The sequence below is a fragment of the Monopterus albus genome, unplaced genomic scaffold (genome assembly GCF_001952655.1).
Source record: "Monopterus albus unplaced genomic scaffold, M_albus_1.0 scaffold4.1, whole genome shotgun sequence".
In the NCBI taxonomy this organism is placed as follows: domain Eukaryota; kingdom Metazoa; phylum Chordata; class Actinopteri; order Synbranchiformes; family Synbranchidae; genus Monopterus; species Monopterus albus.
This window is the reverse complement of record NW_018127884.1, coordinates 8670279-8697862: the sequence shown is the minus strand read 5'-3', so window position 1 is coordinate 8697862 and position 27584 is coordinate 8670279. Positions and strand designations below refer to the sequence as shown.

At 40.7% G+C, this 27584-nt stretch overlaps 1 protein-coding gene across 4 annotated transcripts in view; it reads left to right on the top strand.

The window, feature by feature from the left end:
* kiaa1549lb (KIAA1549-like b) overlaps window positions 1–27584 on the top strand; it is a 67776-nt gene that overhangs the window by 34089 nt on the left and 6103 nt on the right. For 3 of the 4 annotated variants that reach the window (XR_002275555.1, XM_020608380.1, XM_020608400.1), the window contains exons 2-17: window positions 2024–2392; window positions 5285–5776; window positions 5902–6017; window positions 9111–9330; window positions 9597–9730; window positions 10406–10574; window positions 15269–15328; window positions 16383–16534; window positions 16920–17091; window positions 17568–17731; window positions 18827–18862; window positions 20028–20218; window positions 22914–23044; window positions 23922–24046; window positions 25043–25272; window positions 26262–26394. Coding sequence is in view for 3 of the 4 variants with exons in the window: in XM_020608380.1 (XP_020464036.1) it covers window positions 2024–2392; window positions 5285–5776; window positions 5902–6017; window positions 9111–9330; window positions 9597–9730; window positions 10406–10574; window positions 15269–15328; window positions 16383–16534; window positions 16920–17091; window positions 17568–17731; window positions 18827–18862; window positions 20028–20218; window positions 22914–23044; window positions 23922–24046; window positions 25043–25272; window positions 26262–26394 (2894 nt within the window). In the remaining variant the exon portion in view is untranslated. The remainder of the gene's footprint in view (window positions 1–2023; window positions 2393–5284; window positions 5777–5901; window positions 6018–9110; window positions 9331–9596; window positions 9731–10405; window positions 10575–15268; window positions 15329–16382; window positions 16535–16919; window positions 17092–17567; window positions 17732–18826; window positions 18863–20027; window positions 20219–22913; window positions 23045–23921; window positions 24047–25042; window positions 25273–26261; window positions 26395–27584) is intronic. The other variant, XM_020608391.1, reaches the window with a different exon arrangement.

Sequence of the window (27584 nt, the reverse complement as noted above, 5' to 3'; positions counted from 1 at the left end):
AAACCACAGGCAGACCCCACACCTTCATTCGGACTGGCCGTCGTCCCATGCACCCAAAGTAGTGTTTCCGCTGGACACGCTAAACATGGGCAGGGGGAGGGTGTAGCAAATTCTTTCATTTCATGACCAGGTGGTTTGACTGAGTGACCTCTTAGTGACCTTGCCAGTTATCACAGAGCTCTTTCCCGTCTTCCCACTCTTTATTTTATATCACAGGCTATTAAGACGGATTAAAGCATGTGGCAGATTTTACCACATCAGTTATTTATTGAGGAAATGGAATGAAGTGGGATCATGAATACTCCACAAAGGGGCTGCCTTTAAGAAATCATTGGTGCCAGTTTAGTGATGTGTCCCTCTGAAACCAAATGATTAAAAGCATGATTTCAATTATCTGGGATGCTGGTGACATTTACGAGTACCTCCGGAATTAGTGATAAGGAACCTTTACTAAATTTGTCGGTATTAAATTCTACAACAGTTTTCATTTAATGCTCTAATATCTGCAGATGGATGTTTTCAGGTAGCTTTACAGTGCCAGCTGTGTGAGTACATACTGCCTTAGGCTAGTCATCAGGTGTGTAATTCAAAAAACATTGACTCAAGGCCTAGACAGTTTTGTAGTATGTGCTAGACAATTCTCACAATTTAGCAGTTTATAGTCAAGTATGTATGTGAACTTGACTGGAAAACAGAATGGAAAAAAAAAAACTCATATTTGAGTATCCAGGCTCCTTTTGCTTTCCGGAAAAATATTTGTTGTCTGGAATTTCCCCCTAAACTCAGTTACCTGTGTGCTCATGTCCCTCTGACTCTGAAGGAGCTGTATGTGAGCTGGGTGTGCTTCAACAATGGAAACCTGCTGAAGGGGTGGGAGATGTGACAAGACTGCAAAGCTTTATAAATGGATAACAGAGCCCTTTTATGAGTGTGATGAGAATACAAGGGAAAAAAAAGACAGGAATGGATGAGAGGCACCTTCACGTCTTGCTACATGCTGCAGCTTCAGCATGTTCATGAAGTTATACTGTAGTAATGTAAACCTTCATATCTCGCTGTCATTCTGTTGTTTACTGAGGTGTAATTTCTGCACAAAACACTAATACGATTCCATTGTGTGTTTTTAGAAGTGGCGGTATCTTTCCTATCCTTAAGCACATGTCTGCCATCTCTTGAATAATTCTTTTTGTTCTGCTTTGAAGATCATCTCTTCTTTCTCACCTTTGGGAACACATAAATGCTTGCCCTTGGTGTACAGTCTGAGACTGTAACAAAGATGTGTTTACACCTCTAAAACTGTGGTGTGAGCTGATATGTTTTCACCTTGGCACATAGGTTAAAATGGTAATAACTGTAAATTAATCATTTAACTCGGTTGCCTTATCTAACACCTTCAGAATGTGTTCTTACAATAACAGCCATCTGCAGACATGTACTGTATGAATCTGTACCTCACTCTTTGTAATGGCTTTGCCTGTCATGTTAAGAAGAGGTCATTCTTTTTGGCTTATAGAAAGCAGGAATTTTGTGCCACTTTCTTATAAAGCACCCCATTATAGAGGATGTGTAAGTTGTAAATAATGGATTTAATTAATCATTCACTAATTATTTATTGATCTGTTCTGAGCCATTAATAAGAACAGATGTGGGGATTCTTAAACTCCCAAACACTGTTGTCAGTATCAGCCTTAAAATGTCCAGTACTGGTTGGGCTATAATCACAATGGGGTAGTGCAAGTTGAACTTAATAATGTATTTTAACTAATATACTGTATAATGATTAGCATGTGGCTTGTAAACTATTAACAAAGTCCTAGCTACGACGTGGAAACCCTTTATAAAGGGTGCGTTATAAGAAGGTAGCATCAGGGATTCTCACATTTGACTGTATTCTTTTTCAAAGACCTAGTGAGAGCTATGACTGGGTCACCTGAAACAGAATTCACTATAATTTCAACTTGACAGTTAGGCCTTTGTTGGTACCAGTATTAACTAGCCATCTCCCTTTCTGTTGTGTTTACAGAAAACTCCACCTATGATGCCTCTGGCTCCTTGTCTCTACCTAGCGACCCCGCAGTCACAGCTGCTCCTGTTCACCCACTGGCCAGCCTGTCGGTGAGGGAGGAGACACCTTTCTCAGTCGTCCATTCAGAGGGTGACTCAGAGTCTGAGGGGGAAGGTTTGCCAGGGCTGCCTGCCTTTTCCTCTGTCTTAACTGTCATGGCAGGAACTGTCAAACATCCAGTGGGCCTTGATCAAAGTAGAACCTCACCGACTATTACCAGGGACAAGAGTCGCACCACCCAATGGCCTTCACACAGTGCCAGCCAGAGCTTGGAGATGTCTTCCTCGTCATCCCATGTGGGAGATATGATCCTCCCTGACAGTTCAGGTGTGACTTCCAACATGTTTCACCAGCACACCATACCACCTCAGGCTGCTAGCATGTCTTCAACTGTGTCTGGGCCATCACATGTGTTAATGGATGGACACAAGAATGTAGCCTCATCTTCATCATCATCATCATCATTGTCATCATCAGTGTCTTCATCAGCTTCACCTATTTCCCTTGTGTTTTCATCCTTTGAGCCTTTACGTTCTCTGTCATCTTCCACTCAGTGGATAAACAAAGCTGCATCATCTCATGGTCAAAAGGTCTGTGTCCAGTCTCACACCAGACAGAAGCAGCAACATTATCACCAGCAAATTCTTTGGTTTGACAGACAGACTAACAAATCATACATAATGTGTGCAAGCACAAAAGCAATCAAGACACCAGCACATATACATCATATTCTACTCATAGCCATGGAAAACATCTTTTAAAGATTTTATAAAAGCCCACTCACACCCAGAAACCAGGTATCAGTTCCTTCTCAGCCAATAATCTTGAAGTTACCACCTCATTTCCCTCTAGTCAAGGGAGTCAAGCTGTTCAAAGGCTGCAGAGAGATTCACAGAATCTCACATCAGCAGTGTTTGCCCATCCTAAAGGCTATTCAGTGTCTCACAGCACAGAGCAGATATTAAATCGAACAGTGTATGCAGAAAAGGAAGACACAACAGCAGAAAAGAGTCAGACATTGGTTCACAAAAGCATTAGAAGTACAATTGTGTCGCCTCTCAGTTCACATGTTGTTAATCCAACTGTTTCACCAGCAATAACGTTCCAATCCACTGGATCATTTTTTACAATTTCTTCCACAACTCCACCAGGTGAAACATCTCCCTTTGAGCCAGCAATCACTAAACTAGCCCCTATCCACTCTGGCACGGTGTCCTTAGAGCATGCATCTAATCCTGGTGATTTACTGATGGCCGCGGGTCACGGCAGCCCCACAGTTCCCACCATCAATATAAATTACAACCAGGGACTGATAGCAGGAGCAGAGCTCAAATCTATTTCCACTCAAGCTCACCAGAATAACTCACTTTCACTCTCACAGCTGAGGCCTGAGTCCACTAGTGGCTCCATCTGCAATTCGATCACCAGAACAGGAACAGCCTTCTCCACATCAGAGTCAGAGGATATGACCTATAAAACCATGTACGTAAGTCTTTCGCACCCCACTCGCCCTACATATTTATTGCCCTCATTTGTCAGCCACAGCCCAAACCACAACAGAAATGTGGAGAGTAACACTGGCATGTCTGCCATCAGTGAGATAAAGCCTGCAGACCAACCCAAAGCCTCATTATCATCCCCAATAACCCCCTCACAAAGACCTTTTCAAACACGATCTTTACTTATGTTTGCACACAAGATTTCTACAATATCAGATGTAATTCCATCTCCTGGTAAATCTCATCAGACAGTGTCCTCAGCTGAAGTAACTGCTTATATCACAAAATCTGAGGCAGCTGGCAACAGTGGGTATTTGACTTCAAGGCAGAAACAAGTGCAGAAGATGCTAAAACACCACCAGCCTTCATTGTTTATATGCCATGTGGAATGAGACCTAATGATTGCTTCCACATAAATACTGTAAAGAGTTCTGCTATATTTGATGGAAATAAAAAGTCTACTCTGATCAGAGATGCAGCGTTTTACATGAAGGGTGTTGTTTCAAGGTAGGTCACAACACAGTTTACATCTGTCATGACTGGAAAAGATGTTTTTATGTTGGTTGAAGGCTCTGAAGGTGCTGGCAAAGGATCTCCCACTGAGATCCCCTTTTCACTAGTAACCACTGATGCTACACTAGAACCTCATAAAGGCTTCCTCATGAGCGCAATGTGACACTCGTGGGCCTTTATGAAGAGTAGTCTCCTTCCTCCTGGTCAGAAATCATCCCCACACCAAGGACAAACTCTTCTTCTCACTCTCGGGGACCAATCACCAGTGTGAGCAGTGTTAAATCAAAGTTTTATTTAGGCATATGAACAACCATTCCCTCCACTGCTTCCTCTGCAGCAACTACTTCCTCCAGTGACAGACAAAAGAGCACAGAGACAGTGAGTGCTATTTTCAGCTTTGGCACAAAACTAATGGCATCACATACAAAGTGGAGAGCCTCCAAGGTTGTGCCTTTTCAAAGCAGTGTCTTTGAATCAGAAAATACATCTGGTGCCTTTGATAGGGAAAATTCCAGTTTAGGAGCAGATGGCCCATCATATGAACATCCAAAGCTGGAAAAAGGACAAGAGCATATTGTGCATGTATTGAACTCAACTGATCCAACAGTTGTCCTCAGAGATCCATATTTGGTTCATCCAACTGTTGGAGAAAAATCTTTTACATATGTTACAGGAACATCAGAATCTAAAGAGCGGAGTCTGAATTTGTCCCAGGCTGATCTCACATCTGCCGTGACTGTCAGTGTACAGCAAGGAGCCACTGTAGACACTGTTGCTCCATCGGCATGGGGTTCAGAAGGTGTTCTGCCCCTCTCTGACTCTGTAAACCCTTTACAAGCTACTTCTCTTGCGTTGGTGCAAAAGAGCAGCCCCTCTTTGGCAGATGATACTGCTGTCTCACTTTCAAACAACCCTGCACACAGATTCTCTGATAGTGACAATATCAGCAGTACAGCAGATTGAAAACTAAAAGGGTTCATGTCACCAAAAGCATCTCAGGTGTCCTCCATAAAACCTGCCAGCTTAGCTACCCAGACTAGGTTTAGATGATATATTGTCATCTAAACCAACCATGTACCCAGACACTGCATTATCATTTCTGTTTGTCAAAGCTGTGCCACCCATGTTTTCACCCCGTCACCCCATCTGATCTCAATAGATTCCGATTGCTCCCAGCAAGTGACTGAGAGGTTTGTTGTTGTTGCAGAGGCGGGGACAGATGAGTTAAATGCTGGAACATCCAGAGCAGTTGTGCTCACTTTCCCCAAAGAAAAAGAGGCCAGTCTAACGCCCTCTCAATCAGTCAGAATTACGCTTTCTGCTGGGCCCACCGAGAGGACATCTCAGGTACCACCTCTGCCTCCTCGACAGGATACCACAGCAGCCTCTGAGACACTTACCACCACAACTGTAGCTTCAACCACCAAAACGAAAAACCAGACAACTACCATGCCTTCCCTTCCTGTATCCACACAGTCTACCACCACCACTAGCACACCACAGCTCACACCTGTGACCAGGAGAACAACTACCACCACATCCATCAGGACGCCAACCAGCAGGAGGACATTCACTCTGCCTGTCCCGAGAACAAGCCCTCCCAAGGGCACCGCCCCCATCTTCATCTCCCCTTTCTCTACCACCACAGAGGCTCTGCCACAGCAGTGCAACATCACAGAGAGAATGTGGGTGAAAACAGGTAAACAATACTTTTGCCACAGTCTTGAAAAATAGTGAAATAGTGAAATGGTGTTATTTTTATAATGAGTTTTGTCTGGTGTGTCTTTCTGTGTCTTTTTGTTTGTTTATCTTTATATCTCTTAGTTGTTTCCATCTATGTGAGAAGAAACAGGCTGGACAGCATCCAGAGGCAGAACCTGCGAAGGGGACTTAGTCAGGGCCTCCGAAAAGCCCTGAATGACACCTCTGCCCAGGCACAGGTCAGACTGTTCACTCAAGAAAACCTTATCAGCTACTGGATATGTACTTAAGATCTATTTTTACGTATGTGGAGTTTTACTTAAACAAACAAAATTATGTTTGCATAAATAATCAGAATATTTTGAACACTGATGAATAGTTCCTAATTGTGGTGAGTCCAGAAATATGGCGGAGTGAATTGGACACTTAAACCAAGGACCCTCATGTAGGCTACATGAGAAATAATGAGGACTAATATAGAAATTAGGTTGACTGATTGTGTCCCAGAAGGCAGTGGGTGATGTCACATCTTTGAGTAACTGTACTTACAGGGCTGTGGCAGCACTGCAGGCGAGAACTGTTGCTCATATTCTCATATATTTACAAGAGACTAACTTATATTTACAAACAGTAAATATAGAGAATCTGTAAACATTTCACCAGAAGGAGTGGACGCACTAGATTTGGTTTAACAAACATTCATGAAGGAACCAGTGGCATCATTTCCCCTGCAGTAATGACACAAATGGATCTTGTGCACACACAGTGGTCTCTGGTCTCTGTGTCTGTGGATTAGCCCGTCGTGGTTCCCACTGTGCCAAAACCATCCAGTATTCCTCTGTTACTTCTGCTTGCTGTGTATCAGGAGCACCTCTTGCCTAAGAGAGACTCTAATAAAATATAGTCAGTGTGTAGCCGAAATAGAAATATATATGTTGTAGTCGTTTAAATAGACAGGATTTCTTAAGGGAACCATGTTATCTAGTTGCAGTAGGATGTTGTACTGAATATGTGAAAAAAGAAAGGCTGATTGAATTTGGTTTAAAAAAAAAATCAGGCAGCAGGTGCTTGAAAATAAAAAAACCTCCCCTCCCAGTCTCTGGTGGATTAGAGTGGCTTTAGAGTGCTGCAATTAAGTGCACCTCTGTGTGTGTATGTTTCTGTGTGTGCACAAGTTTTATTGTATATCTGCAATCCAGTGAAATGTCTCGCCATGAAGTATCAAATAACTGAGAGGGGTGCCTGTGTATTTGTCCTGCCCATGTGAAGGTCAGTGCTCTCACATGTTCCCTCTCTGTCTGTAGTCTCTGAAAGTGCCATGCTTCACTGCACTGCTGTCACCCATTTCAGCATTGCATGGGTTCCTTTTAGTAGCACTGCTCTCTCATCCAATGGGAAGCAAGCTGTTGGCAAGGGAAATTGCTTCTGTGTTTAATTATAGGTTATAAATGGTTGGAAGGAGAGCGATGTGCCGTGCTAATGCTTAAAAGGATGATGAGAAATAGACTACACGAACCAAACCACAAAACTAAAACCATTTTGAACCTGTAAGAAATAAAAGTGGGCTATTTTTGCGTCTTCTAGTCAATTGTGACTAGAAACTTTTTGGATGCTAAAACAGAAATCCATTGAGTTAATCTGTTGGCAGTCTTTCACACTCTTTGAGAAACAGTTAGTGGACCGATCTCTGACTTGCTCGAAAGGCAGTCTCTTACACCTTCACATGGGTGAAGCCTGAGAGGATGAAGTGATAAGGGGCTCTTTTCACAGAGCTCATAACAAGGCTGAATTGTGAGGAGGCAGGGTGGTGACTCTCAGCTACTCACAGAGACCGTAGGCTCTCAGTGTTTTGGCCTGTGGATCCATTGTGTCAGCACAGGCTTTCAGATGGGTTTAGATAACAAACCTCAGTGATTTCTCCTCTCTCACACACCTAGTTTCACTACATCTGTCACCATTCCCCTTCTGGGAACAGCAATCATAGTTCACCAAAAGTCAAACTCTTACTGACAAACATTAACGTTTTTATAACGTCATGAAACAAAGTTCGGAAATGCAGAGATTTCACCTGTATTTCTGTGCAAATCAGAACACAGTGCTACCTGGCCTCTTGGGTTGGAACTGAAGGAACATAAGCCCCTTTGTCCCAAAATCTCTATTTAATAGTCTCTCCCATGTCTCGTTCGTCTCTCCCCAGCAGTCCTCAGTCCCTCCTGGTGTTCTCTTCACATATTTATATTCCACGATCATTCTGTTCTTTAAGCTCTCATTAACGAATAGTTGGAATACACTCTTACGTGCTCCATCAATTCAGTACAGTTCAATATCTTGTCATAAAGCTTGTTCGCCAATATGTCTGGTTGCCAGGGTGCTTTGATCCTGTTTAAAGGACCATGCCACAATATCCAATATGTTTTTACCAAGGAACCCCAAAGAATTTACTTCTTTTCCCTTTAGTATGGTATGAAAATAAACAGTAAACTTGCTTCAATATAGGTGTTTGTAACTGTAATAAGGAAAAGCACAGGTGTTACTAATATCATTAACAGCGCCTCTGCTGTGTCATGTCCCAGTAAGATATGGACATGTGACCATGTGATCCTATTTAATTCAGTCAGCAGTCATTTCATTATTTACACCTGTGACATGTCAAATATCTGTTTTGAAAACCAGCTATTGGAAAAAAGCTTTCTAATCAGTGACTCTGGTAAAGGGAGTAACAGTCTGTTCATGTCAGACACTTTATGATAACACTCATACAGAGACACCAGTTACCGACAGACTGTCTGCGGTGTACCCTGCTTCATGTCCAACACCAGCTGGGACAGGCTCCAGCTCCCCTGGATGGATGGATGGATGGTCTACTTTTATACTGTTGTTTGGATGTTCTTAACAAGGTTATTGTGGAATATAGTTTCATGATTGTTGTATTTTGTTTTTACTTGAACTTTTAGTCTTTGAACTTCTTACCATTAAATTTGCCTTGACTTTTAAGAGTTTGCTGTAATTGCTGTTAAAGAGCAACTTAGCTTTTAACTTTTTACTGACCTCCAGTGGGTTAATTTGTAGGGCAGTTATGTACAAGTGATGTACACTGTTGAGTGTGATTACAGCGGTAACAAGCACACTATTAGTTGTGGTGTGGTCAGAGGTACAACAGGCTTGCAACTTGCAATCCGAGAGGTCACTTTTTCAGCCTACTGTTAAGTTACGTTCTAATGTTAGCAGTGGTTTGAGCATTGAGCAATTAATGGGGTAAAAAAAACATGTAAAATATTTCAAATATTGCTTCTCATATTCATCTAATTTTGTTTTTCACTTTACTGTCTCAGGTGGAGACTGTATTTGGCTCTCCCAACATGACGGTGGCTTATCATGTGACTGGAGGGGACAGGGTTTACCCCCCCTCTGTGGTGTTGGAAGGCTTGGACTCCTATGGCCGTGATAAGCTGATTGCAGACCTGCGGCAGTACCTCCCCATGGTAACAGCCCTGCCCCTTCCAGCTGCATTATGGAGACCCAGCCCAGCCACTGGATTCCAACTGAAAACAGGTCAGCTAGAAAAAGCAAAATATGTCAGAAATCAGCTTGAGACATACTGTGATTTGTTCCTGCTCTGATTTTGGTGTTTGAGAACTAAAAAAATAAACTCTTGTGTTACTGCATCAGAGGAAGAAATAACAATATTACATTGCTAGGCAGAATCTAAGTTAGGGCGTAAGTCCAAGGACAGTGAAATCATGTTGTTGTAGCATCCAAAAGAATTTTTAAAAACACCATGATCCGTTTTTTAAGCTCATCTTATGTCTGTGTTGCAGTGCTGCAGTTTGTGGGGGCAAGTGATGATCCTCTGTCCTGTCGATTCTCTCAAATGATGGAACAGAGGCTAGAGAAGGTGTTCTCTGAAGCACAGGCCAAAGCGCTCAGCACTAGCAGTAGGCTTTCTGTTCAGGTACCGTGGCGTAACGAGGGTGCTACATTTTCAGCACTGTGTAGGTGTACCTCTTTGTTACAGTGGCAAAGCTGTGGTGCCTGTGCTTAAACTTGTGCAGTGGAGTGCTGTGGTGTCAAAGAATCTGATGTCTGATCTGATGTCATCTTTATTGGTTCATGCACCAACTCAAATATATACACATACTGTACTAGAGTTTACTAAATATTCTTTTCAGTGTATTTGAATAAGCATACAGTTACACAGCGCTATTATCATGTGGTTTGGGTGATTTGGCAGCTACAAACTGATGAAACGTGTGCGCACTTTGAGAAAATTTGTCCCATCAGGCTTTGCCTTTTAAACAAGAATGTCTTCTGAGATGCAAATGAATTATGTTTGGGGACGTAATGTTTGTGTTCATTTTAATGAGCTGCCACATCAAAGTGCACTCTATGCTAAAGCTTATTTGATGGATTTTCATGGAAGAAAAAAAATATTTTATAATATCTTTGGCCTTTTTCATGCCTTGCCAATTTCTCAGCTCGTGTGTGATTTTCATAGTATTAAGTTAATTCAAGACAATAATGGATTTTTTTGACATTTGTCATTTCTGCTATGTCATTTTGTTCTACAAATTTTTTTCTGGGCCCTCTTCTTTCTCTGAGCCTGTACACATCCTGTTTTTCCACCCAGATGTGGAGTATCTCCCAGGCACCAGGCTCTCCCAGTGTGTCATTGGTCTACACTGTGAGGAATGGCACTGTCTTTCTTAATGGCACCACTGCCTCAAATCTCCTTGGTCAGCTGTCAGCTGAGCTGGTGGGCTACTTCCTCTTCTATCCACCACTTATCATTGCTGAGCGTAAGTTATTGTACAGTTTGGATTCTGAAATACGTCTGTTAGTTGAGAGTAATTCAACAGCCTTACATGAACCAGAGGTTGTTTGTTCTCCAAATGCGAATAACAAAACAGGTGTTGTGTTGTGATTTTGCTTGTTTTTAACTGTTGAAGTCTTCTAGAGGTTTTCTATAAACTTCTCATTCAGCATGTTTGTGCTTCATCTTTGGTTCTAGACATTTGGACATAGATGCATTTACATGGAGTGGACTTATTCAGAAAGCATAGTATGTATTCAATGATAGAACTCAGGAATTTACTCGCTCTGACTGCCATCCTGTTTCTCTGTAAGTGTGCCTATGGGACTGTTCTGCTGCTTTTATGATCCAAGTCATTTTCAATGATTAGGTCCCTTAAACATAGTTGAGATTTCCCCCACCCTGCAACCTTCTTCAGGATAACTCGTATAGATAATGGATGGATGGAAGGAACATAGCTGGTCCAAAGACACAACAAATTCCTTTCATTCCTTTCATCTAAGCCTCCTGTGAGAGCAAACTCAGCATACTCAGCCTGGTGTCCTGTTTGTTTAGAGCTGTACTAAGAGAAAAACAAATGAAGAGTGGCAGGGAATCGGTGGGAGTCTAAACATAAGTCCCAGCAAAGTCCCTATATGCAGCCTGTTTTCATCCTCGATGTAACTGGGGAATGATATGTACAGCGTAGTGCTCAGCAGAGGGAGGTATGGCAGATGCTCAACTCAGAATGACAAAGAAACATCATTTTTATTGATCCCTCAAGGGGACAGTAACTGCTTCTCTGTCTCATGCAGAATACAAATACAGGTTCTATATTATAATATATGAATATAGGTTCAGCAACCTGATATAGGAGTTTACATTCTACATTTGTGCTACACTTGTGTTTTTAGTGTAAACAAAAGCCATGGAATTTTAACAATGTATTGTATTTAATGTAGGAGCATTTATCTGCCATTGTTTTGAAGCAATAAAGTGAGGCATTTTACCTAAAACCTCTACAGATGGCAGCCAATATCAGGAGCAGGGTAAAGGACTTATCCTGATCAGCAGCTTTAGGGCACATCTACACCTGAGGCCTTTCAGCCACATTTTCTGTCATCCGACTCACTTCTCTAATTAGTACAGCTGTCTACGCGGTCTGTGTACAGTAACAGCTCGCATTTCACTGTTTAAACATGACCTGAAGCTTCAGACACTTCAGGTTCATTTGGCTGTGTTGTGAGCACTGCCAAAATGTGGGTGACCTACATTCAGTACTTTGCCTGAACACATCCCGTGCAGACACTGGGCTTGTTTGAGTTGAGCCAGGTCTGCACTGAATCAATGTGCTGATTAGTTTTCTGTCAGGCTTGATTCCAATGTGCTCTGACATCTTTCAGACATAGTCAATGATAACGTCATGAGGTCAAGACTGCCACAGTTGTTCTTCCCTGCTTGCAAGACCTCAGCTAATAATGAAAAACACCTGACTCCCACCCAATCTGGGAACTTATTGGTTTAACAGTTAACAAAATGACATTTTATTTAGAAAAATGTTGAATTGCAGAGATTTTGATCATATTAGTAAGATTTTGCACTATGAAAGTTTTTATTCTGTGTCAGATTAAATGTGTGGTCATTAGTGTTTTTATCAGTCAAAAAGGCTGGATGCATTCAGTTTACTATCGATTCATATTTATTTGGTTTGAGAAGGACAGGTCCAACACTGAAATCTGGGCATTTGATTTATGTAAAAAGAGACTGAGAAGAGAATTGTAGCCCTTCTTAATTTTAATGTAAAACAAGTGAGTAATATGAAGGCTGCACCATAAACGCTGAGGGCAAGATTATTGAGTTTAATAAAGCCCAGAAGCGACAACAAACACAGCAGATAATCCAGCAATAAACCAAGGGAACAGGGAAACATTTATTCTAATGGAAGAAATCAGGTGAAGTGGCTGTAGGTGTAATGAGAGAGTCATAACAATGAGGGCTGAGAGACTGAGCAGAGCTGGAGGGAAAATCCAGGGAATTGGAGACAGGATTGGAAATCTCAGTTTCTAGAAAGATCCAGAGCTGGGGAAAACATGGGGCAGAGACAGAACCAAGACTGTGACTGTGACATTAGAAGAGCATAGCTGAAATAACAATTATGGGAGACTGAATGTAAGCTGAAGAGATTGGTTTGAGTTAAGTAGACAGGCAGTCATCAATATGCAGAGGCCCACGCCTGCAAGTTACACCTCTGGTTAGGATTCTGTTCAAGCAGAAATAAGCCTCCGTAGCTTAAAGACTATGGCCCCTAACTAGCTGCAGTGCTTTGGTCAGGTTGACAAGACAGAGCTTTAGCTATGCAAGATCATGCTCAGGATAGCAGCCAAGTTAATGCTTTAGTCAGGAAATAAGACAGGGCTTCCTTGTATTACCTGAGCCCAGCACTGAAATCATTTCTTTGAAACTTCCTCATTCTCCTTTGCTGAGCCCAATGGACAAATAAGCTTTGGGTCTTCTCTAACCTCCCAGAGTGAATCTAGCTGGACACAGTGTTGCAGTACTCGAGTATCAGACTTGAGTTCTGATTTTCAGGACTTATAACTCGACTTGGACTTGAGCACGGATGAACTGGACTCGCACTCAAGCACTGGATTTGGACTAGGAAGCTGGAGACAAGGACTCTGACTTCTTTTTTTCTGAATAATTTGGCATAAGATACTGACACTGATATTCACACTGTTCACTTCTAAGTATTGTGTGTGTCCACATATGAGTGCTTGACTATTGTGTCATATACAGTAAGGAAACTCCTTTTAAAATGGTGAGAGCTGTGCCAGTTGTGTTTAATGTAGACCTTGATGACTCAGACTGGGGACTCGACTGGTTATTCTTTGGTGACTCGGGCTTGACTCAGACTCGAACACTGGGGACTTGAGACTTGATTTGGATAGATTATAGGATACTGAGGGCCATATAAGATGCAGATATAAGCTACAAAATTTGGAGATTGTGTCTTCCAAACTGGGAAAAAGATGGTTGTATTTCTTGGGTTTCAGTGGTCGCATGTAATTCAGCCTTCAAAGGATGCAGCACCTGAATAGAGGTACAGCATCAGTGTCACTGAGTGTTGGTTTACACACTCTTCACAACAAGATAAATGTTAGTGAGCATTCAATTAAAGCTCACTTTGTGTTGTGATTGAATAAAGTTATAAAGTGAAGTTGCCCACAGGCAGGATGATTCATTTGGGGAGCAGAGAGACAGGAAGGCAACTGAAGGAGATGGGAGCAGAAACTGAGTGAGACAGAAGAATGAGAGAGTGTGTGACAGTGATTTTACTCTGTTTTGTATCCTCGCTGCTAGTGATATTACACTGTTCACAGGGGTGTGGGCATATGCTGGCAGTAGCTGCCTTCTCACTTAAAAGCCAATTATCACAGTAAATAATTAACAGTGGGAGGATTCTCATACCACCTTGGGCTCTGCTCTAAAAGAAAGGGCCCAGGCTCTCACACCACTCTGTTCCTGTGATGCCTGTGTGTAGCACTAGGTACTTCGTTGTTCCTGTGGTGCCTGTGTAGGCTGGACTGCTGCGTTCATCTCTTTTACTCCCCCTCTGCTCTTCAGCAGTTTCTATCACGTGGAATATGAGTGAGGCTGCTCGCAAAATGTCTCTTTTTACACCATAACAGTCACAGAAAACTACAACCTAAATGCTGATGCAAAATATGAAATATTGTTTTAATAATAGCTTTCTATTGCTGAATTGGGAGTTGTTTTTTTTTTTTTTTACTTCTTGGAATGCTTTACAACTTACACATGCTGTTCAGCTTGGATCCCCAGGCTCTTGCCACACAACAGCAGAGGCTCATGTGAAACCTCCATGCTGGTTTATTTGCCACATGAGTCAAACTTATAGACAGCACTTAAACTGATTTTCCTGCCCTTATTGTTCCTCTCATCCTGCCCACCCTTCTCTCCCCTCTTGTGTCATGCCCAACTGTACATTTATGTAGCCACTGACACAGCATTCCTCCAAACACTGCACCAGCCTTTAGCACAAGAGCTTAATCAGGCAGGAAATAGCTGTAAGAGAACACAAAGACAACCTGAGCTCAGGCTGCTGAAAGCCGCCCTTGCTTCTGTATTTGTCTGACATGCTGTGATAATGAGGCTTTTAAACTGTGATCAAAATATGAACTGTAAACTCTTCGTGAAAGGCTGCAGAAGTCTCTGTATGTTTTTCATGGATTTACAAGCCCTGGTTCCCCAAATATAAAAGAGAGAGAAGTGGCAAGCAAGAGCACTTGTTGATGTACAGTTGGTGGTAGCTGTACAGCTGCAGCAGTGAAAATGACATCATCTTTATTATTGTTCTTAAATGATTCTTAAATGACTGAAATAAATGCAGCAGCTTATTGTTGAGAGTTTGAAATTGTGACATTTAAATGGAAATGTGGAAACTAAACCTAAATCACAATGTGAAGAGGTGTTAAAAACTATCATGTAACATTTTTTATTTAACTTTCATTTTCAGTAGCTGTTTTTTACAGTATGTATTCAAATTGTCACACAATCTTTACCTTTTGTTGCCTTATTTTGTGTTCTTCTGACATTAATAATAAAGTATGTAATACCATTTCTGAAGTAATACAAAGATTGACTGTTGACTGGGTTTGTTTGGGCTTTTTTTTTGTATTGCAGCTCTGGAGTATCACAATCTGAACACCTCCATTGCAACCAGAGATTTCTGGGTTATTACAGGCAGGGATATATATATATATATATATTAAACAACTGCAATACCTTGTGGGCACACCTGTCTCTGTAATGATGCAGATTTTATCCATTGTATTGCAGAAAACGATCATGTTCGGCTCTCAAGGCGTAATGTGTCTGACTGTAGGAGCAATTAGATGAATAAGACTTCTGAACTCTTTGTTGTTTAACCTGTGGATTTTATGAATGACTACACATACTGAAGAGCAAAATATATTTCAGTGTTCCATGACACCCACTCTGCTTTGCCATATTGTGGGTGGGCTTTTCATATCAGGCTGCGTAGCTTTTAACCCTGCACTCACTACAATGAGGTCATCACCTACATAATGGGATTTACTCACAGTGAATAAGATGTATGACCAGGATTATTGCATTTTAGCTGTTGCTAAATAGAACAGATTAAAGCTGAATTTGATGATTTTTGCTCATTAGGGGAAAGAAAGACTCCCAAATGAGCTTTAAGGAAGCATATCCATTTATTTATCATCAGCCTAAGATGTTTTTCTGGCTGATAACCTATCCATCAGACACAGGACTCCTAGGTTTTACAAATAACCACACACAGCAGCAAGTGCAGTGGCAAGCGCCGTGGCAAGCACAGCGACCTGCTCTGCAAGCCTTGAAAGTTTAACATAATCAGACTGGCAGAATGTCAGGAAAATTAGTGGTCATCCATGTGAGATCTATGGTTTTGCCTTTTTTTGTAATGCTGCTGCTACTGGACTGGATGTCTGGAGTCACTGTCAGGGTCTCAGTGAAACAAGTAGAGGTGGTTTATTACAGTCTTGTAAGTGCTTTTAGTATTGTAGATACTTAGAGAAGGATTGCTGTGCTTTAACAGTACATACATGAGTAATGAGTAAGGTGAAAATTGGCATGACAGTCAAGCGTCTCTTTTTTCACTCTCTCTCACACACATTTCTAATTTTGCCTCTATTTCTCTCTCTTTTTTTAGCTGCTCTGTTTCCTCGCCAACAATTTATTTTCTCTCTTAACAACCATCTGGCCATCCTCTTTCTTTTGTCTGTATTTGCAGTCATCCAGGATGTGGATAACGCCAGCCTGGAAGGACAGTACCAAAGCTTTGCTAGTCTAATGGAGCAGCGGTTGGCAGAGCTGTTTGTGTTGGCAGGCCAGCAGGGCACCCGTTTTAGACGAGCCACTACTGTAGGCAGCTACACTGTCCAGGTAAGAAACTGGCATGGCAGCCCACATGGAATGGCAGGTCTGAGTTTCTCTGGAAGAAAAAACAGTCTAGGATGCACAGGGTTAGATTCTTATTTTGATGACAAAAGTCCAAGTATTTGTGGTCAGCCCCTGGTAATTACAAGAGGGAGTTTCTCAGTTCATCATCTGCTAGATGTAAAACAAGCCAGAGGTTGAGGTTTTACAAAGCACGTAGTCTCTGCTGTCTGTGTGTTTTCTCCTCTCATGAGACTCTATGCCTGGATACATGGTATTACATTTGTTTTCCTTCTGAAATGTAAAACAATGAAGTAGCCATTCAGTAGCTGTTGATATTGAGTGTACTGTAGTTCAAGCAAGCACTTAATTGCTTTTCTTTTCCTATCAGATGGTGAGTATCCATAGGGTGTCAGGGCTGAAGAACCCAGCAGAGATGACATACTACACCCAGCACAATGGCATTCCTTTATCAGGCACATCAGCTGCCAAGGTCCTGAACACAGTGGATTCTCAGACCATGGCGCTCACCCTGGGCTACTTTGTCCAGCTGCAAGCAGAACGTAAGTACAGCATCCTTGTAGCATTTGACAAGTAGACAGAAACACTGATGGACAGACGTCAAACCAGAACTCATGACTCCTGCTGAGTATAGAAGGAAGAGGTGGTGTTGGGGTGAGGGAAGCAGATGAAAAGGATGCAAAAGCTCTTTGCTCTCTAATCTCTGTGAAATGCTCCCGGCAGGCCATTGTTTGGACTGCAGAGCTGCTCACTGTTCAGAGAAAGGGAGAAGTGGGAGAGGGTGAGATGGTGGTGGTCAAGAGAAAGTGAGAGAGACTGGGCATGCTGCATTTTCTTATAGACTGTTGCCTACAGTAGCTGAATTAGGCTCACTGTATATCAGGTTGAGCTGTGTGCAGTGTCAGCATGGGTGTGACGGATGTTTCTGCATGTTTTAGTCGAATGTGTATTATACGTCCAGTAAACCAATCAATAGATGTGCTGTTGTGATGGGATGATGGTGTTTTTCTTTTTTCAGCTGTGGTCAAGAACCCTCCTAATAACCTTTGGATAATCGCTGCAGTGTTGGCCCCTATTGCTGTAGTAACACTCATTATAATCATCATCACAGCTGTACTGTGCAGGAAGAATAAAAACGACTTTAAAGCTGATGCCATCAGCAATCTCAATCCCCGAGCTAAGGTATCCATCTTCTCTTTGTTTATATCTGTCTATCTTAAAGTAGAGCTGAAATGATTCTGATAATCACTCTTGGTTCTATTTTGATAAACAAGTCACTGTGTCGGTCATTTTTAAAGCTTTTCAGATGTGATAAATTGCTGCCTTGTCATTGTAAATTCAGCACGGTTAGGTTTTGAGCTGTTGGTTTGGACAAAACAAGATGTCTGTAGATGTCACCTTGGGCTCTGGAAAATGGACATTCATCACTAGTTTCTGGCACTTTATTACAAAATGATTAATTAAGGAAATAATCAGCACATTAATTGATAATGAAAATAATGAATTACTATAATTAGTTATCACCATAAAGGCGTTTGTGACTTCATAGTTACGGTGTGCAGACTGTGTGGTACAATATATGTCAGTTAGTTTCCAGTGATCAGTGTGTGGGTGCCCTTTTGAAAGCATGTAAAAATAACACTTTATTTTATGGGTCTGTAAATTCTAATTAAATTTGAAATAGTTGCTAAGGCAGTTTCCAGGAAAGAACGATGCATTTTGGTTTTAATTACAGGTAAAATGAGAGTGATCCTATTGGTACACTTCCAATTAATTTCAAAAGCAAAGCTAGGCCAACCTTGAGACGTTCAGTCAGAGGACATCAGGTGAGCTTAACAAGCGAAACGTGAACTATATCTACAAAGAAACACACAATTTAGCATCGGTGACAAATAAAGATTCCAACAATTAGTGATGATGAATGATTAATATATATTACTGGGGTTTACATTGAACAATTCCTTTCATGGAAATTCCTCTGCAAGCCTGTAGTAAACAACACAAATGATTTAAATAACTCAATTTATAGTATCAGAATCGAATCTGTTATTCCCTGCCTTTTCAGGAAGGTTACTGAGAAATAATGGACATATCAAATACAGCCCAGATAACAAAATGTTATAGTAATAGTTTTGTTTTATATTCTGCAGTGTTTGTTTAATCACATTTATATGATCTGTTTTAGGCATTGGCAGATTTGTTATCAATTTCTGTAACTTGAACACCACACACACATACACACTGTTTAAATTGTTTTCTCTTGCTCATGCTTTTCAGATGGCGTATCGGAGAGATGTGGGCTTTTATCACCAGGTATCTGTTTTTCTCTGTGTCCTCTCATTACAGAGCTGTGTTTTCATCTTTAGGGTTCAACTGTGCCAAAAGCAGGATTTGAAAGCGACTCTGGGCCAACATAACCAGTGATATATTTCGATAAATCACCAGCACTTTGGAGTAACAGACCTTTTACAATGAGATTTTCCCAGATGAAAAGCTGCTATTACCTTTTCTTCTTGTAGCATTCTCCAGATGGCAAATTTGAAAGACTAAGCTTTATAGAAATTGGTTATTATGGAGATTGGTTTTTCAAGTATCAGTATGTGTGTCTGTGTGTGTGCTGATCCTTGTTTGTTTTGTGTAGAGAAGATTGAAAATCGTTTCCATTATTGTTGCATCAGCTGTGACACAATGTTGTCAAAGTTATTTCTTTGCCTCCGTGCTTGTTGTTTTTTGCGCTTGGTGTTTTCACTGTTAGTGTAGGAGCTGCTTTCAGATTACAGACAATCTAAGGGCCTATATTATATGTAAAAAGACCAAAAACCTTAATTCCAACCTTCTGTTAAACCTTCACATTATACAGTATATTGTCAGCTCTTTCTAATAAGAGATGTGAAAAGAAAATTCTTAAAATGTTCAAAGATGGAGCAACTTCTAAAAATGTAAATGAGGCTCTTGCGCTGCCTCTTTTGTATAACTCACACTGTCTGAATGCTTTCATTTTGAAACCAGTTACAGCCCCACTTTAAACTGGATCCAGAGAAAATCTTTACTCTCCTTACCCGTGTGTGTGATATAGGTGGAGAGAAGATGTACATTGTTCAGTCAGCGAAGTGTCACATATTGATTTTGCACCATGGCGTGGTTCCACTGAGGCAGGGATGTGTCTGACAATTTATGACACTGCAATATGAGCAGTCCTAAATATTTCAGTGTGCGTGTATTAATCTGTGGATTTGCACCCTACCTCTTTCTAGAAACATATATATATTCATATATATATATATATATATTCATATAGAAACACCTTATGGAAAAACAAAATCATTCCTCTTCCTCTGCCCTTTTATCCTCTAAAGTATAACTTCATTTGTATATTTTTGTAAAAGTCTGTAACTCTCACCTTGTCACCGCCCAATGTGAGTCATTTCTTTCAAACTGAGGCTGTTTCTTTTGTCTTTCTCCACCTTCACTCCATCAGCCAGTCCAGGGTTTTGACTATGCTAAGCAGCACCTGGGCCAACAGTGCGGAGATGAGGAGACCCTGCCTGCCAGTCAGGATACCTTAATGATGTCCCTACAAATTCGGGACCCTCCACTTTCACTAGAAAAAGCCCTGCAGCAAGATGGAACTGCCAACAAGAAAATCTGCACCACTGACAAACATAAAAGGTATGGCTATCGCTACACATATTCACCAAATTAAACATTTTGTGATATTTTATTACTGAAAACCTTTAACAATTTCAATATTTTCAGACGACTAAAGACTGAACTGTAAATTGAATAATGCAATAGTGTTACTGTAGTAAAATAAAATCTTAACATTCCCTACAGCTGATGATTTTGACTTTAGGTTTTACACTATATATATATACAATATCTTACATCCGTCTAACAGAGGATGTGATTTATTTTATCTTGAAGGTAGAATCAAACACTGCACGATAAGTATTTATGATCATTATTTCATAAATTAATTAAAGGTCTATTTACGAGCAATCAAGGACTAAAAACATTAAAACATGAGGAGTCATAGATTTAGATAGATGTGTGTTTGTCTCAAATTTGTGTTGTTTGTGGGTATATAGTATGTAATTTTAGAACTCATCTTTTAAGTGTGTACTTCACTCTGGAAAAGTTAAGGTCTTCGAGGTGCATGCTGACGTGCATTTGTTGTTTTAGAGCCGGGCTGAAATGTGAATACTCCTCACTTTTTGTATAACACTAGCTGGGCAGAATTTACTAAACGTGAGGGTGGCACAGAGGAAAGGCTGAGTTGTTAGGTAAATCAAAAGCATTCCCCCGTGTGCAGCAGCTGTTAGCTCAACTCAGACCAGACTCAGCTGTAGGTTTTCAGACTCACCTCTGCTGTGCTCTGGTAACATGTTAACTGAAGGAATATGTTGCATCCTCAACCAAACGAAATCAGCTGAATCATGTCAGTTTATTCAGAAATACTTTAGGGTTTCTCCTTCAACAAACCTTCAAATATATTTGTTACCCTATCTGTGTGTGTATTATCTCAAGGATTGCACCTCTGCTTGGTCAGAAAGCTCTTGGGCCACATAGAGAAAGGCAGGGCGATAAAACACAAAGATCCCCCCAGCCCTACTGTCTGTCCTCATTCCACCCTGATGCTGAATGATAGGTGGTCATTAACAGTGTTCTCTGTATGGGCAGGTCAAATTGACCATTTTCCTCTTTTGACAGGCAGTAGTGCTGTTTTGGAAATTAATTGCCATGTTAAATCATGCTAAATTATTTAATCAGGCAAAAGCAAAAGGGCGTCATTTTTCAATTCCATGCAGGATAATGAGATTCCATAAAATTTATGTGACATGGGAATCTATAGACTTGAGGCAGTAAAGATTTCGGAGACTCTTGAAGCAGCAGTTGTTATTTATCAAAGGTTAATATCTTTTTATGAGCTCTCATGTTAATATGTAATTGTTTATTCAGATTTCATGCAGCTGTTTCGTTGGACACAACAGCTTGTCTCTTCCCTGCTTTTTCTTAAGTACGCAGAGGTAGTAACATCATAAATAAAAATCAGGAGATGAGGTTAAAGTAGTATGGAACTCCTTTTTCAAAAATTATCTTGAGCCTGGTTGACTTACTAGCCACACGAAGGTACTGTAGGCCGTATCTCACAAGCTCAGTTTTCATTATGAGGGGATGGGACCTCCAAAGAGAATACATTATGAATATATTAATTAAGGCAAAACCTGCTGTTCACCTGTAGGACAGCATATTTGAAATGACATCTGTCCCAAAACGCCTTCAGTGCCAGACAAAGAGAAGTTGAAATTTGCTGAATCATGGTTCCTGTATGTCAGAGATGCTTTATGCAGTTTAGAGAAGATTGTACCTTTGTCACAGTTCCCTAAACCATGGAGGCTTTCCTTGTAAAGTTAGAAAATAATCAACAGAGCCTGAAGTATTCATTCATTTTTTTCCCATCACTTCTTAATGTCAAAAAAGATTTAGATAGTATAGCTCACTGATTCAGGGCTAGGATGTTGGTATGTATATGGTGAACAGTGACAAAGCATGCAAATATGCTGTCACATCTGTTAGCCACTAACACAGGATCAAACATATATAACTATAGCCAGTGTAAACATATTTCTGCACACCTCAGCTAATTTTTACACATTACATGTCTTTGTTGAGCCTGTAACTGTAGCACAAAGCTAGCTCTCTGTAGCTGCTGCTCCACTGTTTCTCTTTGCTGTTATCATTCCTACCAGACAATTAGGGGATAGACTGTGGCGCTTTGATGTCACTTCAGCCTTGGCATCCTCTGAGCTGCTGCTTGATCAACTCATAATTCCAGCTACAGTACAGGATTTGAAGCTAGCGAAACAAGAATTGGATAAAGCAATTGTTTGTCTAATTAATGGATATGAACATGCACTAGTTCTGAAACACAGAGAAAAGCACATCCATAATACACTTATAGCCTACTATAGACACATGAACATAAAATGCACATGTTCTAAAATGCAAACAAGCAGATAAATGCACAAGACATTTATTACTGCTGTGTCTTTTGGGTTCTGTTTTTCTAGTGTTGCTGTAATTTGTGGACCATTCAAAATTTTCTAACATTTGCTGAAATTTCACTGTAAAACCAGTGGATATCAGTGAACAAAATCTGAACACAAAGGACTGAAATCGTGAGCACACGTTTTATTCATTTATCTAACAAAAATACAGTAACAATGCATTATGATTATTGGACTCATGCCTCAGAGATGGCGAGAGGAAGGTGAGGTGGTTAAGAGGAGGGATGACATAATCTGGCTGTGAGCCCAGTTTCAGGAGCGCTCACCACCTTTCCTGTTGCTATGGCTACATGCAGCACATCGCCGAGTGGAGATGGTTCCGTCATCAGCAACGAATCAGAGAAGCTGAATTCCAGCAGGGGCTTGACAGTGCCGAAAGTCACAGCACAGCAGAAACTGACAAAGGAGGCAACGCGCAAGAGGGATGGTGAGAGTCACATAGTGATGCAAATACAAATAAGTTATTCTATAACTCCACTGCAGACAAAGACAGGTGTGTCAGAAATGCAAAAAACCATTTCACATTCCGTTCTGTATGTAACACCTCTCCAGTCTTGGTGAAATGTACAGCCACTGCAGCGTTTTACAGCCATAAAGACAGCCACAGCCAAAGGTGAACCTGATGAACATACATGAGACATGCTGACATGATGCAGTATGTTGAAGTAGTGAATACTGTGACACACTGGCACATATTCACTAATGCAAAAAAATAAAAAATGCAGAAAGACCATGAAACATTCTCACATCTTGTGCTGTTCTAAGATTCTGAGCAGTTTAATTAAAAGCTAATCACTGTTCTATTCTTGTCCACGGGAGCTAAATGGTCCACATATAGTGGGTGTGAGTTAAATTAGTCTAATTCAAACACTCTACTTGTAAATTAGATTGAGTTCACAGTATTATGGGTTTTTTTAAATGTCTGGATTTGAATAATTCATCAGCTGAGTTAAGGGAAACTAGAACTGATTCCAATGTGTCTGGTGTCAGATAAGGAATGAAAGTGCAAAGTCAGTTTCTTTCATTTATCACGGACATGCATTGCCATCTCCTCAGAAGCCAAAGCTACCTTTGAGATCTATTGTCTTCGTCCACCACTTCATTTGCTGACACAGACGATGAATGGTAGACATAATCCTACAGTGTCAGCCACAGAAAGACAAGGTGTCGAGAGCGAGGGAGAGGAAGGGGAAAGAGAAGACAGAGAGACAAAAAAGGGAGAGTGACATTTTGTTTAACTGACAACGAAATGATTAGAGGTATTTGCAGTTTCATGATGAGTAAATTCCCTCTCTGTTCTTTAGATCCATATGACACCTCCACTGGCTCCCTGCAGCTCATTTCCATAAAGCCCATGGCAGCTCAGCCCGACTACTCACACCCTGCGTCATCTGACCGTAGCCAGGATTCAGCCATTGTCAATGGAGAGGTGATACACATGCACACATCTCCTTGTAGAAATATACAGACTGACACATACACAAATACAGATAGGAACACATGCAAAAATTCATTCTATTTCCCCAGGGACTTACGATGTAGAATGTGGTTTTTACAAGAACAGACTATTTTCTGCCAAAGTTAGAGCAATTTTGTTTCACATGATCTATTTATGTATTTGTTTTCATCAGTTGAAATTGGCCAGAGCTCAGATAAAAAAAAACAACAACAAAAAAAAAACAGAAAACATATTTCTGTGCATCAATCACAGTAAAGCAAGATTTACATTTGCGGGGTCATTTGCTAATTATACAGTGCCACACTGACACCATTCAAAGAGACAAATTTACTTTTTGGAGTTTTTGATTGTTACCTTCTTAATAAACAGCAAATAAATATGTTTTCTACCCGGTGTCATGACTATTCAGTTTTAAGGGCTTTAAAAGATACATCAAATATATGATATAAAATAGAAAATAAAAATGAAAACATTGTTTTAATTTACTTATATAATTTGTGAATTTGCATGAAGATAAGAGAGGATTCGGTGCATGAAACTGTGTGTAAAGTTTAGAGGAGGCCTTTTCATGTGCTGATCACAAACATGTTCCTGCCATTTCTCTGTTTTAAAATATGATTGTTTGGATATATTGTGAGTTCCTTCAAGAGTCATTCCCCAGCAAATTATATAATATTTATATTATTAACAAGATCAAAGAACATCTGGAAGTGCACTTCATTGATTCCATCTGGAATTTTGAAGCCATACAATAATCAAGAGAAATAATATGTTTAGAATTTTTCTGACTGTGATTATTGCATAGTAGCAGAGTTTTGTATTCTCATAAACCCCGTGATCTTTCCTCCACAAATTACTGTACCTTTAAGGCGAAGCAGAACAACACTGCACACAGCAAGAAGAACCTTTTCCTGTTCTGATCTCCCCGTCCTCCTCTGTGTCCGGCACTCTTTTTTTTCTCTGCAGGTGAACTTGGCTCTGAAGCAGAAGTCAGACATCGAGCACTACAGAAACAAGCTGAGGCTGAAGGCTAAGAGGAAGGGCTATTATGACTTCCCCTCTGCCAATGGCAGCAGCAGCGGTCCAGCCCTAGCGCAGAGACAGCGGCACTGCCATGAGAGGGCAGCCGGTGAGCATGGCAGACCACTGGAGCCTGATGATGAGCGAGGTTCCACTTATGTCAAGTCTCACAGGAGGTGAGGGGGAGAGTGGAAAAGCAAGAGGAACCTGGGTTTGGCTGAGTGTAAACAGAAAGAAAATCCATGCTCACATAGTGGTGTAAGGAGACTTCTCATACTATATGAGGATACAGTTTGAACAGTCATAAAGAGCTGCAGGTGACATGGCATTTCATATCAGCTGATCTAACCAGGGCCAGGCATCCATAACTGCTGACCCCTGCCTTATCTAATAACCTTATAAATAATTGAAACCGGCCCCTCTAACATTGTCATTATCCCTTCATTGAAGGCAGTGAGCTTAGGTTGATCCATGCCCTGAGCTTCCATAATGGGGATAAAAGGACTGACGAGGGGGCTGGACAGTCCACTATGCTAATTCTGTCCTGCTTCTGCTTTACTAAAGCATGTAAAGAGGGACCGTCTTTACAGATTTAGGTGTAACATGTAACCATACTGGCTGCAATGAGAATCGGAAGCAACTTTTAAATCTAGTGTGCTTGTGCATATTTTTATGTTCCACCCTGGTGAGCAAGATAAGGGTTCAAGTAGCTGCAGTATTTATTGTCAAAATTAGCGTCTAGGTGATCAGCTACACCAACAACATGCATTTTCACAGCAGAAGTGATCATATTGGAGTAGTTTTGTGACACAACATTTAGTAAGATGAGTGTAAATGTTTACACAGCTCTTTTACTTGATATTTTTATGATATATCCTAACATACAATGTGTATTTGGTAACTTCTTGAAAGGGCATCAAATACTTTGTACATGTCATGTACAAAGAATCAAGAAGGTTCTTGATGTATAAGAGAGAGTCACAGCAAATTTCACTGTACACAAGCATAAGGACAAAAGACATTTTATCTTTATTGTACCAGACCTTACTGCCATCATCCATCCCTTCTCACTGCAGGCACACTGAAACCGTGAATGAAAGTAAGTGAAATGCTTTAATTTAATAACTACCACAGGCCTGAATCTACTCTTCACTCTAACTGGCAGGCACTCCCAGGTGGGGCAGGTGGCCTATCGAAGCAGGCAGAGTCTGAGCAGTCCCAGTCCTGGAGGAACCGAGATGGACCTGCTTGTTATGAGGGAGAGACCCAGGAAAGGGATCCGCAACAATGGCTATGACGTGAGTCACATGTGATCACCCATTCACTCTGTCTCCAAACAGAATGTAGTTAGTGTTTACCATTTTGAAAAGCAGCATCTCCTCTAAGAAAGCAATTAACAGAAAAATATTTCATTTATACTGCAATATATAGTACTTTTAGAAGACTGATGCAAGTGATGTACTAGCAATAATAGCTTTTATTTGTGAATCACATAAATATTTAACCTGTATTTGTTGATGTTGCACTAAGAATCTACTAGTCAATAATTTATTAATTTAAAAAACTGATGCTATTTTCAGTTTATGTAAAAATATCAGTCAGACCTTAGCAGTGCTCAGTTCTGTGTGTTATTGCCCTATTTAAGACACTGTGCGGCACTAGAGCTAGAAATCAGACCTATTCTTCTCAGATGTGCTTTCAAGTGTGCCACAGAAAGATGAAGAGGGAGTTGTTCATTCATAATTAAGAGTTAAGATTTACGACATCCTGTCGCTTTGATATATAATGCATCACAGGATGGCAGGTTTATACCTCCACTTTTTTATTGTTCAATTATGGCTCTGAGTGCGACTCCTTCTGCCTTGAAGTCAGAATACTAGTGTCTGAGTTCTCGGAGTAATCAAATATAGACCATCCCTAAAATGAGATTTCATTCTGAGCTGTTCTTTTGTTAAAAATAAATAAAATAGCAGTGATTGGAATGAAATTTGACCTGCTAGCCAGTTTGATGTGGCATAGCAGGAAAAAATAAAGGTTTAACTGGCTCTAGTGTTGTGCATGCTGGTTTAGTGGGCTGGCTTACTGGGACACAAACATGGAACATCAGTTATTATATAACCCGGTGCTTTTCCTACTATTGCAAATACATGTCTGCTGTGTAAATAGCCTCTTGAGCATTCTATTTAGAACTTTCAGGCACATGCGACTAGAGTACAAGATGGTGCCAAAACGCCACATCTTAACATTACACATATTCTGACTTTCCATTGCTGTGACTCTGTTGGTTTGTACTTCCTGTGGCTAAACTCAATTGTAGCCAGCTATTTAGCTCTGTTAATTATATGACATAATTAATCAGTGCAAGCTACATGCTTCCCTTTCAGAGCTTCTGAGCCTGTTGATTACAATGTGACCAGTGTAGCTGCAGGCCCCATCACTGCAGATGCATTTCTCTGCTGATTTGTGTATTTTTTTTCTATTTTTTTTG